Genomic DNA, 18,074 nt, shown 5'->3' on the forward strand with positions numbered 1-18,074 from the left:
ATGAGTGACCATGTTGGATGCCCTGAGGAGGGAGTCGTTGATTTAGGGTAGAGAGAGAGTTTGGGGTAGAGGTTAATGTGGGATCTACCAAGGTGATATGTGAATTTGGAGTTGAGGAATGTGGAATCATAAAGACATGCTACAAAGAAAGAAATATTTGTTAGAATTGGAGGTTGCAGGTCATGAAAATGACTATGACTCTCATGGAAGGGTTTGGGAACGGGGTTAGAGATGAGGTGACTGAAAGAATAGAATAGCCAGGGAGTCAACTATGAAGTGAACTTAGGCTTATTCCATTGCAATAAGGAGTCACCGATGCTTTGCAGGCATGAGACTAACATGATATGCTTTCGAAAGAAAAGTCTAGTGTCTATAACAGTGGTTCTCAACCTTCCTAATGCCGCGACCCTTTAATACAGTTCCTCACGTTGTGGTGACCCCCAATTTCATTGTTACAAATTGAACATAATTAAAGCATAGTGATTAATCACAAAAACAATATGTAATTATATATGTGTTTTCCGATGGTCTTAGGCGACCCCTGTGAAGGTGTTGTTCGACCCTCAAAGGGGTCGTGACCCACAGGTTGAGAACCAATGGTCTATAACAAGGAAGGATCATAGTTTGTAGCTATGAGGTGCAAGGAAACAAGATTAAAATCTGGACAAGCAGCCGAAACCGGTTTGGCTCAGTGGATAGAGCGTCGGCCTGCGGACTGAAGGGTCCCAGGTTTGATTCCGGTCAAGGGCATGTACCTGGGTTGCGGGCACATCCCCGGTGGGAGGTGTGCAGGAGGCAGCTGATCGATGTTTCTAACTCTCTATCTCTCTCCCTTCCTCTCTGTAAAAAATCAATAAAATATATTTTTTAAAAAAATCTGGACAAGCAATTAAACTATTGTAATAGTTTTGAAAAGCAGTGATGAGGGCTTCACCAGAGTTTCAGGAATGGGAAGGAGTCAAGAGAATAACTGGACACAGTAGAACTGTGAGGGGCAGGGGTTCACTTCCGCATGTGGAGCTGTGATGACCATGAAGACGACAGAGCTAGGGAGTACTGGAGAAGAAGCAAGCTTGAGGGGGAAAGTAATTATTTTGGTTTTGATCATGTTGAGTCTCAAATGTTCCTGAAACACCCAAAAAGAGAGGACAGTACGAAATTACATATGTAGGCACAGAGCCTGCGCGGAAGACCTCTCTCTAAGGAGCCTGGGTGATTCTTTCATTGCACCCGAATTGAACACACTTGCTTCTCTGCTTTCTCAGCTCTCAGTAGATTTCCAAAATAAAACAGCTGTTTGAAAAGAAATGCTGACCTGCTGGATGCAGGAAACTAAGGAGAAAAACTGGAAAACAGACTAAAGCAGTGGACTGCCAAGCAGCTGGTGATGCTGACTCTGAGATGTGCAGGTCATGACGAGTATGCTCTACTTAAGAAGGCAGGGGCATGCGTCATAGTTTTGAGAAATTTTCCATTAAAAACAAATAGTGTCAAGGTTTGGCACTTAAAGGGATAGAGCAATTTTTTTTTAATTAATCATTTTACTGTGTTTAAATATATCTATTGTATCAAACTTAGTATGTTGTTCAAAATTTCTACAGCCATAATTTTGCTTGACTAATCTATCAATCACTTAGAAAGGTGTGTTGAAATCTCCCAATATGTTGATGGACTTTTTTAGCTTCCTCTAAGCCTGGGACCCCTTTCTCCAACCTCATCTCCTTCCATCCTTTCTTTCACTTTATGGTTGGAACACATCATAATTCCTCAACTTGTACACTATTTCAAGCCTCGGGGGTCTTACTTGGACTGCTCTGTGTCCAAGTAGAGAAGTAGAGTTCTTTATCCCTGCTTCTGGTATGGCTTCAAAACCCTCTGCCTTACCCCTTAAAAAAAAGAGAGGATAAGAGCGCAGATTGGTTTGGCTCAGTGGCTAGACTGAAGGGTCCCAGGTTCGGTTCAGAGAGAGAGAGGGAGGGAGGAGCTTTTTGGAGAGGAGGAGCTTTTTGGAGAGGAGGAGCTTTGAAGGTGAGGGCCCAAGCACAGAAGTTGGTTTTCGCCTGGGCGAGTCTATTTTGAAGAATTGGCGTTAGAAGAAGTGGGGAGTGTCAGTCGGGTCCATTGGGCCGCGGGATACGCAGCGCGGGGGAGGTACATTGTTTTGAGGTACGTTCGCTGAGGTCGACCCCTTCCAACTCTCCCATCCACACTCTGAAACAAGTATACAAGACAAGTGTGGATGGGAGAGTTGGAAGGGTCGACCTCAGGGAATGTACCTCAATCAGATTGAGGACGTTTTTAGCAAAAGCCAGCTTAGGAGTACCCTAATTAAGTTAATAACAATGTACCTACCTATATAGTTTAAGAAATTTGGCTCTCAAAATAAATTTCAATCATTGTACTGTTGATATTTGGCTCTGTTGACTAATGAGTTTGCCGACCACTGCCCTAAGGGAAAGGATGGCGGGGCGGGGGAGGTAGGCCAGGGACTGATAGACAATTCCTGCAGTCACAAGGGAACACCAAAGCAAAGAACATATACAAGAGCAAACTGCAAGCTTGCTCAAGGATGTCCCTCTTGCCAGCCACACACAAGGGCTTCAATTCTAGAGAATCAGGTTTATTAGAACAGCCTGCAGGATCATTCCTAGTTCACAACCTACAGTGTCTGGCCCTCTGGGTGGCAAACAAAATCTGAACACCGAGTTGTGCTGAACATGGCATAGGCTCAAACATCAAGATGATTCTTCAGCTCTTAGGCCCCAGGGACATAAAGCAACTTCTTTTTTTAAAATCCTCACCCAAGGTTATGTTTACTGATTTTAAAGAGGGGGGGAGGGAAGAAAGAGAGAGAAAGAGAGAGAGAGAGAGAAAGAGAGAGAGATTGGTTGCCTCCTGTGTGAGCCCCAACTGGGGATTGAACCCACTACCTTCTTGGTGTATGGGACGCGCCAACTGAGACATGGGGCCACAGCAAAGCAATTTCTTGATGCCCCAGTTTTCAAAGCCCACTTTTCAAGAGCAATGTCCTATAATTCTGAAGCCCTTTTCATTCCACTGCTTCAATAAGGCTGCAGTGGCTCAGATTTTGTCATGCCATGCAGAAACAGAACTGCAGGATTTTTTTGTTTGCACAGTAAGACCTACTCTAAATACTTACACAACATATACATTTTAGTGGAATAAGCCAGAATAATAGTGCAACTTGGTCTGCCAGGTAACTGCACCTAAACATTTAATTAGTGTATGCAGAGTTTTATATTAAGTTGGTTCTTAGCTAGTAAACATTTTTGGGAGATGTTTCTAGTCACGGCCTTTGGCTGACACAAGGGAATAGGGAGCACCCTTTCTGAGCGTTATAATGAGTATCTCCGTGTGTGTGCCTGCATATTCTGTAGAGATAGCAGAACTGGAATCTCTAAACACATCACATGTGCAATCAAGCCCTTTCCTAAAAGCAGTTCTCTTTATTAAATTCTAGACAACGATGATTGACAACTATGCATCTTTTCTCCCACTGGAGCTGGAAAGGAAAAAGGAAGATAGAGCTTGCCCGGCCAGCCAGGTGGCTCAGTGGTTGAGCATCGACCCATGTACCAGGAGGTCGCTAGTTCAATTCCCAGTCAGGGCACATGCCCGGGTTGCAGGCTCAATCCCCAGTGGGGGGAGTGCAGAAGGCAGCTGATCAATGTTAATGTTCCTCTCTCATCACTGTTTTTCTCTTTCCATCTCTCTAAAATAAATAAAAACGTATATTTTTTAAAAAGAGATATAGTTCACCCGAGCTGGTTTGGCTCAGTGGATAGAGAATCAGCCTGTGACCTGAAGGGTCCTGGGTTCGATTCCAGTCAAGGACACATGCCTGGGATGTGGGCTCGATCCCTACTAGGGGGCATGCAGCAGGCAGCCAATCAATGATTCTCTCTCATCATTGATGTTTCTATCTCTCTTTCCCTTTCCCTTCCTCTCTAAAATCAATAAAAATGTATTTTTAAAAAAGAATTGTAATCCTTACTTAAAAAAACATATATAGTTAAATAACAGTTACCTAAAGCTTTCCCTTTTATGGTATCTGAATGTTCTGTGTCTCTGGAATCCAAGGAGGCATGAGGCAAAGACTCTTAGCCTGAGAAAGTCAGTGAACATTTGGATGATGAGCTGAATACATACAAATACACATCTCACAGAGAAACTTCAGTGGAAGGAGACCCTAAAATATGCCTGGAAAGCCCTGATCGGTTTGGCTCAGTGGATAGAGCGTCGGCCTGCGGACTGAAGGGTCCCAGGTTCGATTCCAGTCAAGGGTATGTACCTTGGTTGCGGGCACATCCCCAGTGGGGGGTGTGCAGGAGGCAGCTGGTCGATGTTTCTCTCTCATCGATGTTTCTAACTCTCTATCCTTCTCCCTTCCTCTCTGTAAAAAATCAATAAAATATATTTAAAAAAATATGTCTGGAAAAAAAGGGCGTAGCTTGTGTGTATGAATATCAAACTCAGCATCATGCAATATTTAAGACATGTAAATACCTTAAATGATGCCCTCTCTCTCTACTTAGTTAATATTAAAACACAACTTTCCTAAGTTCATTTTTGGGTTTGATCTTCCCAATTTTTTCTCAAGCAACTGAAGTGCAATAACAAGAAGTTTTCTTATCATGGGACATTTTAGGAATACATCCCTTGAGGAATTCTATTTAAAAAAACATAAATAAGCCCTAGCCAGTTTGGCTCAGTGGATAGAGTGTCGGCCCTCAAACTGAAGGGTCCTGGTTCGATTCTGGTCAAGGACACATACCTCAATTGCAGGCTGGATCCCCGGTCCTGGTCAGAGCATTTGTGGGAGGCAACCAATTGATATGTCTATCGTGCATTGATGTTTCTCTCCCCCTCCCTTCCTCGCCAATGGAAAAATATCCTCGGGTGAGGATTAACAACAACAACAACAACACAAATAACTGGAAAAATATATAAAAGCTTATCTTTCTGCAGACATAATTTTTCTCCATATATACAACTTCTTATGCAATAAAGTGTTTATAAAATTTTAATTTTCTACACTGTTGAGTAAAAAAAGGACTCACGCCTACTTGGAACACAGCAGTTATCTTGGAGGCTCCATTTTTGTTTTATTTTTCCAATGTGGTCCTTGTTAGGCTGTATTTCTCAAACTGATCATAAGGTGTTGATGATACAAGTATCTGCCTTCACAACCTAGGCGGTTGCTGACAGCTAGTTATCAAAAGACATCGCCATTTTACAACAGGAACTCAACACAGAAGGCATGATGGAAAGTCATTTTATTTTTCCCCAGATAAATTTTAAAATAAAAGCTTTTAATGGAAAACTTCTAGAACCACCATGTCACCCTGAACGCCAGCGACACTGTCTTTCATACATGTAGGAAGCCGGGTCCGGGCCCAGTCAGTACACACATTACTCCATGGCCCTTCCAGTTTTGCATGTACAAAATTGTCTGCTATTTTGCTGTAGCAAATAGCAACATAATTTAAAACGTTCATGTCTCCTATGTGACACCTAAAATCCAGTCCTATTTATTAATACAGTTAGAAAAATAAAAGCCTTAAAAAATTCATGGTATGAGTTCACGGTGGTAATCACATAATCTCTTCAAATGTAAGATCATTTTTTACATTTCTACATAACAACCTTCAGGTTTACTTTGAAAGGCTTAAGACGAACTCTAGTAGGACTGTTAAGTCGATGTACATATCAATTATTTGACTTTTACTTGTCTTGGGAGAGTTAATTTCCATTGTCCACTGAATGAATGCCTTTCAAATATTAATAAATATATTACAGTATTTACAAGCATTCTTATCTACTCTGACACTGGTAGACAGTTAAGCCATGGGGAAGAAAACAAAGATCTTCCAACAGGGTGAGTTCATGAGGTCTGGGACCAAAGCAGCGGGTGGGTGCTTGAGCCTGGAGGGGGTCAGGGTGAGAGTTAGAGGTGGGATGTGTGCAGGGAGGGCTGCTCAGGGGTGCGTCCAAGCTCTAAGACACATCAGGCTCCAAGTGAGACCAGCTGGCCAACAACAGTTTTATTGTTGTTGGATCAGAAGTAAATGCCAAAGAGCTGGAAACCAGGACAAAGAGGAACACTGTAAAGTATGTTATTTTAGTAGAAAGAGGAGGAAGAGAGACCTAAGGTCAGCCTAAGGATTGTAAGACCACACTCTACAAGCTGTTGGTGAATTGCTCTCTGGAAATTACCTGATTTAGTGGAGGTGTTTGGTACATGTCATGGATAGGAAAGGATTAAATGCAAGAAATTATTTTGGCAACAAAAAGTGATACTAATTTGATTTCTGTAATTTTAACTATACCATGTGCTGTTTCCTTACACTGCTTTCTGCAAACTGTCTCATGCAGATATATCATCCATGTAACCTCTTTAATGCAATAATGCTGTTGAAGAATTTACATTGCAATGCTCTGGTATAAGGTGATCATAATGCCCAAATCCACCCATATGAAGAAGCCAAGTCAAAGATTCTGATGTGCTAGGTATTTGCCTTGTGAACGAAATGATCATTTTGGGGGTTTGGTTTCTTATGTTTAACTAACAACATTATCTGGGATAGTGTGTCATTCTGTTAAAAGACACATTATCCCAGGTCATATTAAATCCCACTCCCTCTGCCTGGCACCTCTCCTGGTAGTCGTTTAGAGGCCGAGGCCCAGGCCTTCAAAGGGTGTGGCTCCCACCAGACCATCTGGGGTAGAGTTCAAATAGTCCCTTGGAAAATTTTATAAATGAAATTCACCCAATATAATGTGTAAAGCTCTTAGACAAGAGTCTTTAAAATAATTTAAACATTTGCATAAATCAGTAAGGGTTCTCTGGTGGCCCACTTTACATGCAAATACAGACAAACTGTTAACATGCATTATTTTAGTCAACTGGTAAAATTTATTTCAAAAGTAATTTTAAGCCATTTACTAAATTGTAAACTTCAATCCATTAAGAACTACTACCAGAGCAGTTTTGAGGTATTACTGTTAATTTAATATAGAAATGTTACTACATTTTTATGTGGAATGAAGTGTGACTGCCATGCCTTTTATTAAATGGTGCTGTCGTAGTGTTGACTACAGACGTGTCTTACAGCTTTTAGGAAATTATTGTGCATGTGTATTAACTGACTTTCAAACATTAATGGCAATTTGATTGGTTGGTCATTTCTAAGCATACCAAAATCATAAAGTATAGTCCATGGTATGGGCCAAACAAGAGAAATTTCAGGTATACAATGTTGTCCTCCAACCTACCTTCATCAAAAGCCCACCCCACTTGCTCAAGTTGTTTACAAGAAAAACTTGTGCAAAAAGCATCCAAAAAGACTAACAGCAGGTTATCTTGTAATTTAAAAAGAACTAGACAATGTTGTTGTTTTTTTCAACTTCATTTATAAAAATAAATAAATTTTAGTTTGAGACCTTAGGTACCAAGTTGTGGCTTCATTTAGTCATGGTGCTTAGACTATAAAGCTATGGAAAACAGAGTTGAAAATGCATGAGCTCCAGCTCATCCCGTGTGGCCGATAGCTGGCACCCTATGCTGTTACAACCCTTTTTATAGTTAACTTGTTGACAAACGTTTAGTCTTCTTGTCCTACAAAACTTTAACTCCTAGGTCTCCAATATAAAACTACAAGTAACCACAGTACATGTAAGATAGGGAATGAAAACCTGTCACGCACTCCAAGAGACACTGGTCCATTGCATTAGGGCAAACACAGCAGCTCAGAGGAAATGGCCATCCACTCGGGTGGACAGCTGATTCAGATGTTTTGCACTAAAATGTAGGTATGAAGTCCCTCCTGTAGTCTTTATCTCAGAGCAGCAATAATTTAAAATCAGTGTGACAGTAGGAGCAAATCCTTCTAGGCTTTGTGCTGTGAGATGATAAGTAGCGGGGCCCCACCCCCACACATCTGGTGAGCGGCAGGGCTCCGGGTCACTATGTACATTAGATAGGAACACTGTCAGGTGGAAGTGCCAATATGACTTACTGCTTAGAACTGTGCTAACATCGACACCTTTGTTAGGCTGATTTCTCACATGAGAAGATTTTTACCTTAGTCAGAAAATTATATGAGGAACAGTAAGGAACTGAACTAAGGAAAAAGTTTCTAGCCTCCAAATCTACACACACACACAAAAGCAAGTTTCAAATTATTGTCCTCTCAGTGCAAACGAGCAATTGGCTGACCTGTCACATATCATCAATTGATATGAACACAGCATTCAGTCTGTGGAACAATGTGATGCAGCAAAAACTTGATCTAATGCAAATCAAGCCTATTAACTAAAGCCCACAGCAAGGAGAGACAGTCCAGCTCAGTGTTCTCCCGTGCTAGCGCTGACACTGAACACAAAAGCAACTGAAAGGCACAGGGCTCAGATTTCATTGATAGTCCTCTCTGAAGGGCAGTACTCTGAGGGGCCTGGTGAGGACATATAGAAAGACTGTGTTTTCCTTTTTAATCGGGCTCTTTTGTTGGCCAACACCAGGCTACGCCGGCTTGAACTGATGATTTCCGAAATAAACTTTTTGCAGTCTACACACACCTCCATAGTACTCCAGTCCTCCATTAACTCTTTGGGAAACTGTAGTTCTTCATCTGATTTGTCCACAGACTTAGATTTTGAGGAGAACCTGGAATAAAACAAAACATTTAAAAGATCCAGAATTATTACTCATAGTTGTATTGCAATACTAAAAAAAAAAAATAAGTGCAAAAAAAGAAAATTTGTTGCAAAGACATTATGGAATGGTGAGTGATTTAGTCATGTCATGTTCTTGCAAAGAATTTCTAAATGGAGAAAAGGTTCAAAATATTAAAAAAATAAACAAAAATCACATCATCTCACTTATATGTGGAATCTAACAAACAAAATAAACTGGTGAACAAGTAGGTCCAGAGTAGTGGTTCTCAACCTTCCTAATGCCGCGACCCTTTTAATACAGTTCCTCATGTTGTGGTGACCCCCAACCATAAAATTATTTTCGTTGCTACTTCATAACTGTAATTTTGCTACTGTTATGAATCGTAATGTAAATATCTGATATGCAGGATGTATTTTCATTGTTACAAATTGAACATAATTAAAGCATAGTGATTAATCACAAAAACAATATGTAATTATATATGTGTTTTCTGATGGTCTTAGGCGACCCCTGTGAAAGGGTCGTTCAACCCCCAAAGGGGTCGTGACCCACAGGTTGGCGACCCACAGGTTGAGAAACGCTGGTCCAGAGACATGGAAGTACAGAACAGACTGACAGATCTCAGAGGGAAGTGGGGGGTAGAGGGTGGGAAGAGATTAATCAAATAACGTATGTACATATATGCATAACCCATGAACACAGACAATAGTGCAGTGAAGGCCAGGGTGGGGCGGAGCTGGGCGGAGAGGGTAAAGGGAGGGAAAGAAACCAGGAAACATGTTTTATTAAGAAATAATACTGATTGGCGAGGATGTGGAGAAAAGGGAATCCTCATGCACTGTTGGTGGGAATGCAGATTGGTGCATTGTGGAAAGCAGTATGAAGTTTCCTCAAAACATTAAAAATGGAACTGCCTTATGATGCAGTGATTCCTCTTCTGGGAATTTATCCGAAGAAACCCAAAACTCTAATTTGAAAGAATATATACCCCTATTTCACTGCAGAGTTATTTATAATAGCCAAGCAAGATTTGGAAGCATCCCAAGTGCTCATCAGATGAGTGGATGAAAAAGCTGTGCTATATTTACACAGTGGAATACTACTCTGCCTTGGAAAGGAAGAAAATTTTACTCTTTGTGACGGCATGAATGGACCTAGAGAACATTATACTAAGTGAAATTAGCCACTCAGAGAAAGACAAGAACCATATGATCTCACTCATATGTGGACTTTAATGAACAAACTGAACTAGCAAACAAAATAAATAAATTTTAGTTTGAGACCTTAGGTACCAAATGGTGGCTTGATTTAGTCATGGTGGCTAGACTATCAAGCTGGCCTGACCTCCTTCCACCTTACTTAAGGACCAGCACTAACCTTACTCTTACTCTGCATCAAATGCAAAGGGATTGATACTCAGGCAACTTTTTTTTTTTCTTTTAAATTGCCAATTCTTGGCATAAAGCTTCATTCTGCCTTTACAATAGGAAACTAAATTGCAGACCATTGTAAACATAGGATTAAACAGATTTTCTTTCAAATTAAAGAAGGAAAGAAAGATTAAACTATTACATGCACGTTTTCAACTCCACTGAAAACAAGAGCAAATCTAAAGATAACTTTTAAAGGACACACAAAAGTAATTATTTCTAAAGGGAACACACTGACTGGGAGAACATATTGGCCAATGATACATCTAATAAGGGGTTAATCTCCAAAATATAAAATCAAAAAATGGGCAAAGGACTAAACAGACACTTCTCCAAAGAGGACATACAAATGGCCAAGAGACATATGAAGAAATGCTCAATGTCACTAATCATCAGAGAGATGCAAATTAAAATGACAATGAGATACCACCTTACACCTGCCAGAATGGCTACCATCAATAAATCAACAAACAGCAAGCACTGGCAAGGATATGGAGAAAAAGGAACCCTAGTACACTGCTGGTGGGAATGCAGACTGGAAAACAGTGTGGAGTTTCCTCAAAAAATTAAAAATGGAACTGCCATTTGACCCAGTGATCCCTATTCTAGGAATATATCCTAAGAATCCCAAAACACCAATCAGAAAGTATATATGCACCCCTATGTGTTTATAGCAATGCTACTTATAATAGCTAAGATCTGAAAATAGCCCGAGTGCCCATCAGTAGATGAATGGATAAAAAACCTGTGGTACATTTACACAGTGGAATATTACACAGCTGTAAAAAAAGAAGAATCTCTTAACCTTTGAGACAACATGGAGGGACCTGGAGAGTATTATGCTAAATGAAAGAAGCCAGTCAGAGAAAGACAAGTGACACATGATCTTGCTTATATGTGGAATCTAATGAACAAAATAATCTGACAAACAAAATAGGTCCAGAGACATGGAAGCATTCAGTGGACTAGGGATTCTCAGAGGGAAGACGGGAGGGAGGGAAGAGATCAACCAAAGAACCTATATGCATCTATGCACAGCCCATGTATGCAGACAGCAGTGGGGAGAGGAGGGTCAATGAAGGGGCAAAGGGGGGGTGGCTATAATACTTTCAATAATAAAGATACATTTAAAATATACAATATGGGAAAAAGTAATTATTTTTAAAAAATAAACTATGAGAGTAAAGTATCCTTCAAGTAGCTAACCACTATCGCTTGACAAGTTACCTTTCGGAAGTTTTGAAGATTTGTGTGCAATTCAAAACTATATTAAAATCAACCAACCCACCCACCCACCCACCCACCCAAACCCTCTGGAGCCAAAACCCTGCCACATCACCACAGTCCTCAAAAGGAGCATTCTTCTTTCCCAAAGAATGCTCTGAAGATCCAGGCCTCTCGCTCACCTGGCAATGCTCCGAAGTGGCCGCTGGTGGCTGGTGGAGGGTTTTTCTGGCCTCACACAACTTTCCCCTCTTTGCGAGGCAGAAGGTCCCAATGAAAAGATTGGAAGAGTAGAGTATGGCTTGGATGGCAGCCGCATCTATTATCCCAAACAAAACTGAGAATGAGCAGTACTGTTAAAAAGGCAGTCTACTAAAATTACTATTACGTTAAGATGTCACCAAGCGTAGCTTACCTTTTTGCAACACTGTGAGCACACGGGCCTGCATACAAAATCAAAAGTATTACTTAGCATGATGCCACAGATGTGACAGGAGAGTTAGAGAAGCCAACGGCTGCATGTTGTCAATTTCTACAATAAATTGCAAGAACTCTCTGGTTCTTCTATCAGAATATAACAAATTGATACAACTGTGGATTGCCAAAAAGATAATCAATCTGTAAAACTTAACTCTTACACTGTTTCCTATAGAAGGATCAACTTACATCTGTAATTTTCTTATTTGTCTATCCAAGGGTCATATGACAATCATACCTATTTTTTTCTGTTCAAACATGACACATTATTAGAATGATCTTGGTTATGTAAAAGAAATAAATGCAGAGAAACATTTTCAAGGTCTAACACTAAATAATTGTTTGATCCACTCTTTTGAAGAAATTAGTATTCCTAACCCATAAACAAAGCACAATGTGATAATAGATTATTTTTAATGTTGTTCCTATGTAGAAAAATAATGAAACAATGAAGTTAACTGGTATTTCTTTGACTATTGTCATCAATTACAAAGAAACCTTACCTCTTACAGAACTGACAGGTATAAGACCAAGTGAAGAAGGAAAATCTCCTGGTTCGGCAACAAAAGCAAAGCTAAAAAATACAAATGTAAAAGGAGAAAAACAAACAAAAAAAAAACATCGACAATAGTTAATTTCCTAATTTACATGGTTTAATACATTTTATATTTATACATTGGGGAAGTTTAGTACACAGAAGGAAGAAGAAAATTCACAAACCCTGTTTTTATGTTTGGCTCTGTGATAATTATAACACGGCTCTGTATTTAATCTTATTCTACTTTTAAAAGGTAGTAAAAGGCCACAGCTCCCTAGAGTTGACCATCATGGAAGCAATTGGAAGAAGGTTCTAAAAAATTTTCCCCAGTATGACTAAATGCAGACATGGTTTTATGAAGGCTTAACATTATTTATTATGGTTGTTTTAAACTCCCAGAGGTTTGATTTCTAAGGGAGAAAATATTCACTTTGGTGCGCAAGGCAGAACACAAACTGACTTCTGGAGAATAAGCCTCTTACCTCCTAAAATCCCCTAAAAGTCCTGCACCATCTGGCTAGCAGACAGCTCCCTCAGGAGACCATGCCTGTGACTGACCGTTCTGCTACCCCTGCTGATCAATCGACTTGAAACAGCTCTACCTTTCCTTTTTTCAGGGCAGTGTAGACATCTTTATATTGTTGGTACTTTTCCAGCTCTGCCTTCACCAGGACCTGACGAATATGCATCACCTCCTCCACAGTAAGAGCTAGGCATTCCACTGGGTAGCAGAATTCCTCCTGAAATTCAAAATTCCACATGAATAAGAAACTCCCACCCCCTTTTCCGGCTTTGCAAAATTTCCCACCAGATCAGACACCTGGTTAGTAGCTTCTGAGAAGAAAAGAGGTCCCAGTGAACACTGGAACAGAGCTGGCTTACTCTGGGCACCACATAATTTCTAATTATACCAAGATAACAGATGGCAGAAAATGTCTGGGGACCATGTGAAACACTATAGCTTACTGAAGTTTCCAAAAAAAAAAAAAAAAAAAAAAAATGAAAGCCCCTCGCTATGTATCTATGCTGTGAAATCTTGAAAAAAAAATTTGTTATTCTATAACTAAATGTATGTCAGTTATCTCGTATGATTATGCAAAGACGTTATTTAGTGTTATGTTGATACTATATGCTAATAGATAAATAGCAAATAAAAAACATTGGTACTATTTTTAAAACTGGTTGGTGGTACCCAGAATAGCCAAGAGAAGGTGGTTAGTAATTTATACTGAGAAGCACAGTGGTAAGTTACATCAGCACACCTTGAAAAATCCTAATGGCGTGAGTGGAGCTGGAACATTGGTGCAGTTTACAGCCAGAAGGCAATCTCTACTGCTCCACAGTTCTCCAGATTTCTATTATGACTTTTAAACAACTACTGAATGCAGAGTCAGCATTGGAAAGATGTGGGGAAAAATCAGAATAATTTCACAATAAATATTTATGTTGACTGTCTTATGTTAATAGTTTCCCCAAAAACAGCTGAGGAAGATGTTGATGTAACTGATCCCACTGAATAAAGAGCCTCACACCCATCTGCTCCCCATCCGGCCTGCTCTTGATTGGTGGATCCAATAGAAAGACAGAACAGTCTTGTGCATTCGCACCCTGCCAGGCCTCACAAGGGCCATTGTGGTGTAGTGACACTGAAACTTAGTGTTCTCAGTACAAACACATTATAATTCACTCCCACACACACAATAGCACTGGTCACAGGCATTCTGGAATCAAACAAGCCAAGTGAGAAAGCACATGACCATGAATGCAGTTTAACATTCAGTTCTGTCTTTCAATCAGAGAAAAACAAAAACAAATCTAGGTTGCAAACTTGACAAACATTAGCATTTACTAAAAAAAAAAAAAGTAGTTTGAAGAACTACGGATTCTTACTAACCGTCAATACCAAATCGTCTCTGTTCAAGCTAACTTAAGAAAGACTAAATTTGCTTAATTGTGTTTTGGAAAAAATCCTGCAATTGAATTTTTAAGATGAAGAACTTTGAATCTGGAGGCTGGGAAGATAGATTGTTCAGAGATTATATCATTTACTCTAAATGTCTAAAATACTTTTTAAAAAATCACCATCACATAATGTTCTCTTTCTATGGAAAAAGCTTTCAAAGACAATAAGGTTAAGCATGTTCAATATCTACTCTGTTTTGCTCCACCCTGAGAAAAGCGTAGTGTCAAATGGGACAAGGCACTGAGTCGGTGAGGTTAGGACCTTAAGCTGCACTAGGTGAGTACTGTTGGCTGCGCACATCCGAATGACAGCTTTTCTGAGCTTTGAACGTACTTCATGGAACTTTTCCTATGGTAATTTTCATTCATCAGTTATACGTGTGACTGCAGTACATCTTCTGATAGCTAACTCTGTGACAAAACTGTTGACTTGGAACAAAATAATGTATAAGTATAGCAAATAACTATATAATCTCTACTGAGATTTGTTGTTGTGCCCCCTAGAAAGATGGCAAATAGTGCCAATTTAATTAACTTTAAACTTGGATGCCTGGGCTGGTAAATATTTCTGGCAGACGGGATCCTTTTTCTCTGCAAGGGTTCACTAGCACATGCAATAAACCTGACAACCTGGACTGCTCTCTCCCTAGTCTTAAGTCACATAAGGGCTTAGTTGAGCATACTTTCAACCTACTGCTTTGAACCATATGCAAATCCAGTACTTCACAAGGAAATAATAAGAAATTGTGCATTTTATTTGTGTTTCTTTTCTTTTAAAAAATTTCAAGTAGATTAGCCTTTAGTAAGATAATTTCCATCAGGACAAATGCTAATGTTTTAATTCTGGTGCTTTCCCAAGGACAACAAAACTTTAATGCAACATGAAAGAAAAAATAGAGTCACTAGAATACTTTTCACTTTAAAAAAATATTGGTTCAATATCCCCAAAGCCAAATTAAACCTAAACAGATCTTGCTGAGATACTAATGCTCCAAACATAAAGAGCACTTTCCCCACGGTGACAGTGGCTGGTCACTCCTACAGCAAGCACTAAGCTCATTTTCATGGTGGGACGTGGACTATACGGACTAGATCAGCACAACTCTAATTCTCCAGTTTCTTTGTACTTCAAAATGACTCTCAAATTTAGGAAAGGGAAGCTGAATCTTAAAGTGTTTTAATAATGATTACAATATGTTATAGATGCAGATGTGCCTTTAGAATTTACTTTTACGTACGTCACAAAGTTTTTGTTGAAGATTTTGGTTATTTTTACCATTCAAAACTGGTCAGAGCCCCACCAATGAGGCTCAGTGGTTGAGCATTGACCTTTGAAACAGGAGATCATGGTTCAGTTTCAGGTCAGGGTACATGCCCGGGTTGCAGCCCCAATAGGTGGTGTGTAGGAAGCAGCCAATCAATGATTCTTTCTCATCATTGATGTTTCTCTCTCTCTCTCCCCTTCTCCCTTCCTCTCTGAAATCAATAAAAATGTATTTAAAAACAAAACAAAACAAAAAACAGGTCAGAGTTCGGCAGCACAGAAATTAGAGAGCAAAATGTGTAATCTGGTTACTGAGCCACAGAGAGAAATGGGAATAGTCATATTTTATATCATGTTATTATAAAAAACTTCGTAAGTAGCAGATACTTAAAAATTGTCCAAAATAATATTTGAGTTTTTAAACTAAATAAAAATAGCAACTACTAAATTTACTTGTTCTTTCCTTTTTTAAAGTTTAACTTTAAAACGCTAAGTGAATTCTTTGCCTAAAGTAATATGTGAATTTAGTATACGTATATGTGTGTTTGGGGAGGATGAATAATAAAAATAAAAATGTTGAAAGATCTTCAATAATAGCAGTAGGAGTGACAGGAGTTAAAATGTCACTCCTGCACTTAACCATCTGCCCAAATGACAGATCTGAAAATAGGAAAAGGTCAGAGATTTATCTTATGTTTCATGACAAATAAACAGGGAAAGGGATTTGTTGTTTCTCATTCACATTCCCAGTTTCCTTTCTAAATCAAGGGTAATAAAGAATAACAAAGAAACCAGCTGCTGGCTCACTGGTTCGGTGAAGGCGTGTTTAGGAAATAAGGGACCCTGTGTCAGGTGCAACAGCAAGGCTGCCACCAACACTGGTCAGCAGCAGGCATCACACTGGGTGGGGAAGCCTCACCAGGTCCCAGGCTTTTCATTTCACTGGGGTTTGGAAATGATTGTACTTTCTTTAAAAATACACTCTATGAAAACCTCAAAAATAATAATAAAATGCAAGATTACTTAAAATAGCTAAAATAACCAGAGCAATAAAAAGGAAACAAAGTTTCTCTTTACAGAGAAGGGGGCTATCATAAAACCCATATAACACCCTGACCATCACAACACAGCTGTGTGAACGGTGCTGGGGACGAGGAGAGTCTGAGGTCAGGGGAGACACGTGCGATGGGGGGCAGGGAGTGTGGGACACAGGCAGTGACAGGGCTCTGTGGGAGGCAGACTCTCCTCGGATGGCAGCGAGGCCCTGGGTGAAAGCACAGGCTCTCAGGGGGCTCCTGCCCCTGGAGACGGGGGCAGCATTCCTCCTGCTATAAAACTGGGTCACTCCAAGAGACAAACACTCACAGGTCCCTCGAATCTGATGCTGCATTTTGAGTTTGTTGTCCTTTCAAAGTTATTTTCCTCTCAACTGAGATCATGGTGTGATCTATGCATCCTACAAATGATTGGAATCAATGATCAGAAGCAAAGTGCCCATCTACGCTGTTAATTCTTGCAGAGTGCAGGAGTTCAGGTATTGCTGTCAGAGATAGAGCAAAATAATTCCCAGAACCAGCAGAAAGAGGCCAACCTTTGAGGATTTCCACCTGCTGGTAAGAGCTCTCTCACATAGATAATACATAGCCCCTGCTACCCCAAACATGGCTGCTTCAAAAGGATGAGAGCTGAGCAGAGAAGCTGTTTGTATGGTAGAAAAAAGTGGTCGGAAAGGCGTCCACGGCCATACACTGGTTATCCTAGGAACCTGAACAACAGATAAGGGGAAAAGGAAATGGCAGGGGGAAAAGAAAAGGAGAAAATAATGCTGAACGTGAATGACCTACAAATAGTGATTACAGAGCATGAACGAAAAACAGAACAAAACCAAACCACCACAAAGGATGTTAATGGTAGGTTCCATGCGTGTGTCCACACCAGCATCTGCGCCCGCATGTGTAAGTCGGCAATCAAATCACGAAGTCAATCCTAGAGAATCTCAAAGTTTATACAGCAAAGACCTGAACTTCAAATTTCCTAACAGGTTGTCTGGTGAACACTGAGTTTCCTAAACCAGGCTCGCTGGGATGCAGGACGGGGCAACTGCCGCTGTGCCAGCTGTGCCGGAGAGAGTGTGCGAGTGTTGCTCCCCTGGGGAAGGCTCTTAAGACAAGCAGCCTTTCGTTTAGATGGGCAATCACCTTCAATCATTTGACCAATGATGGACAAAAAAATTACATTTTAAAACATCCTAAGGAAAGGGAGGGAGATACAATAAAAATTATAACAACAAAGACATTTCCGCCATTTTCCGTAGAGGGATTAGAAATACACAATGATTGTTTCCAAAATATAGCTAAGATTTTAAATGAGCATACTTTAAAAACAATACTTATCAAGCTAGAGGGTACTACACACAGAAGTGCGATTTGATGGATTTCTGAGATAAGCTACCAGCAAGAAAAGTCATTACTTGACCCGGAT

The 18,074-nt window shown here is 40.1% G+C and overlaps 2 protein-coding genes across 3 annotated transcripts in view; one reads left to right on the forward strand and one right to left on the reverse strand.

Annotated features, from left to right (window-relative positions):
* Positions 1 to 18,074, forward strand: part of PRELID3A (PRELI domain containing 3A) — a 104,462-nt gene that overhangs the window by 30,678 nt on the left and 55,710 nt on the right. The window lies entirely within an intron of this gene.
* SPIRE1 (spire type actin nucleation factor 1) overlaps positions 5,281 to 18,074 on the reverse strand; it is a 115,599-nt gene continuing 102,805 nt past the window's right edge. Inside the window, exons 12-17 of one of the 2 annotated variants that reach the window (XM_070420693.1) lie at positions 17,185 to 17,358; positions 12,970 to 13,107; positions 12,333 to 12,403; positions 11,768 to 11,795; positions 11,535 to 11,671; positions 5,281 to 8,686 (exon numbers count right to left, since the gene is read on the reverse strand). In XM_070420693.1, the coding sequence (XP_070276794.1) occupies positions 8,428 to 8,686; positions 11,535 to 11,671; positions 11,768 to 11,795; positions 12,333 to 12,403; positions 12,970 to 13,107; positions 17,185 to 17,358 (807 nt within the window). In that variant the 3' untranslated portion in view covers positions 5,281 to 8,427. The remainder of the gene's footprint in view (positions 8,687 to 11,534; positions 11,672 to 11,767; positions 11,796 to 12,332; positions 12,404 to 12,969; positions 13,108 to 17,184; positions 17,359 to 18,074) is intronic. The other variant, XM_070420694.1, reaches the window with a different exon arrangement.

This window comes from Myotis yumanensis, unplaced genomic scaffold, assembly GCF_028538775.1.
Source record: "Myotis yumanensis isolate MYYU_CA2020_CCGP unplaced genomic scaffold, mMyoYum1.0.hap1 SCAF_7, whole genome shotgun sequence".
Classification (NCBI taxonomy): domain Eukaryota; kingdom Metazoa; phylum Chordata; class Mammalia; order Chiroptera; family Vespertilionidae; genus Myotis; species Myotis yumanensis.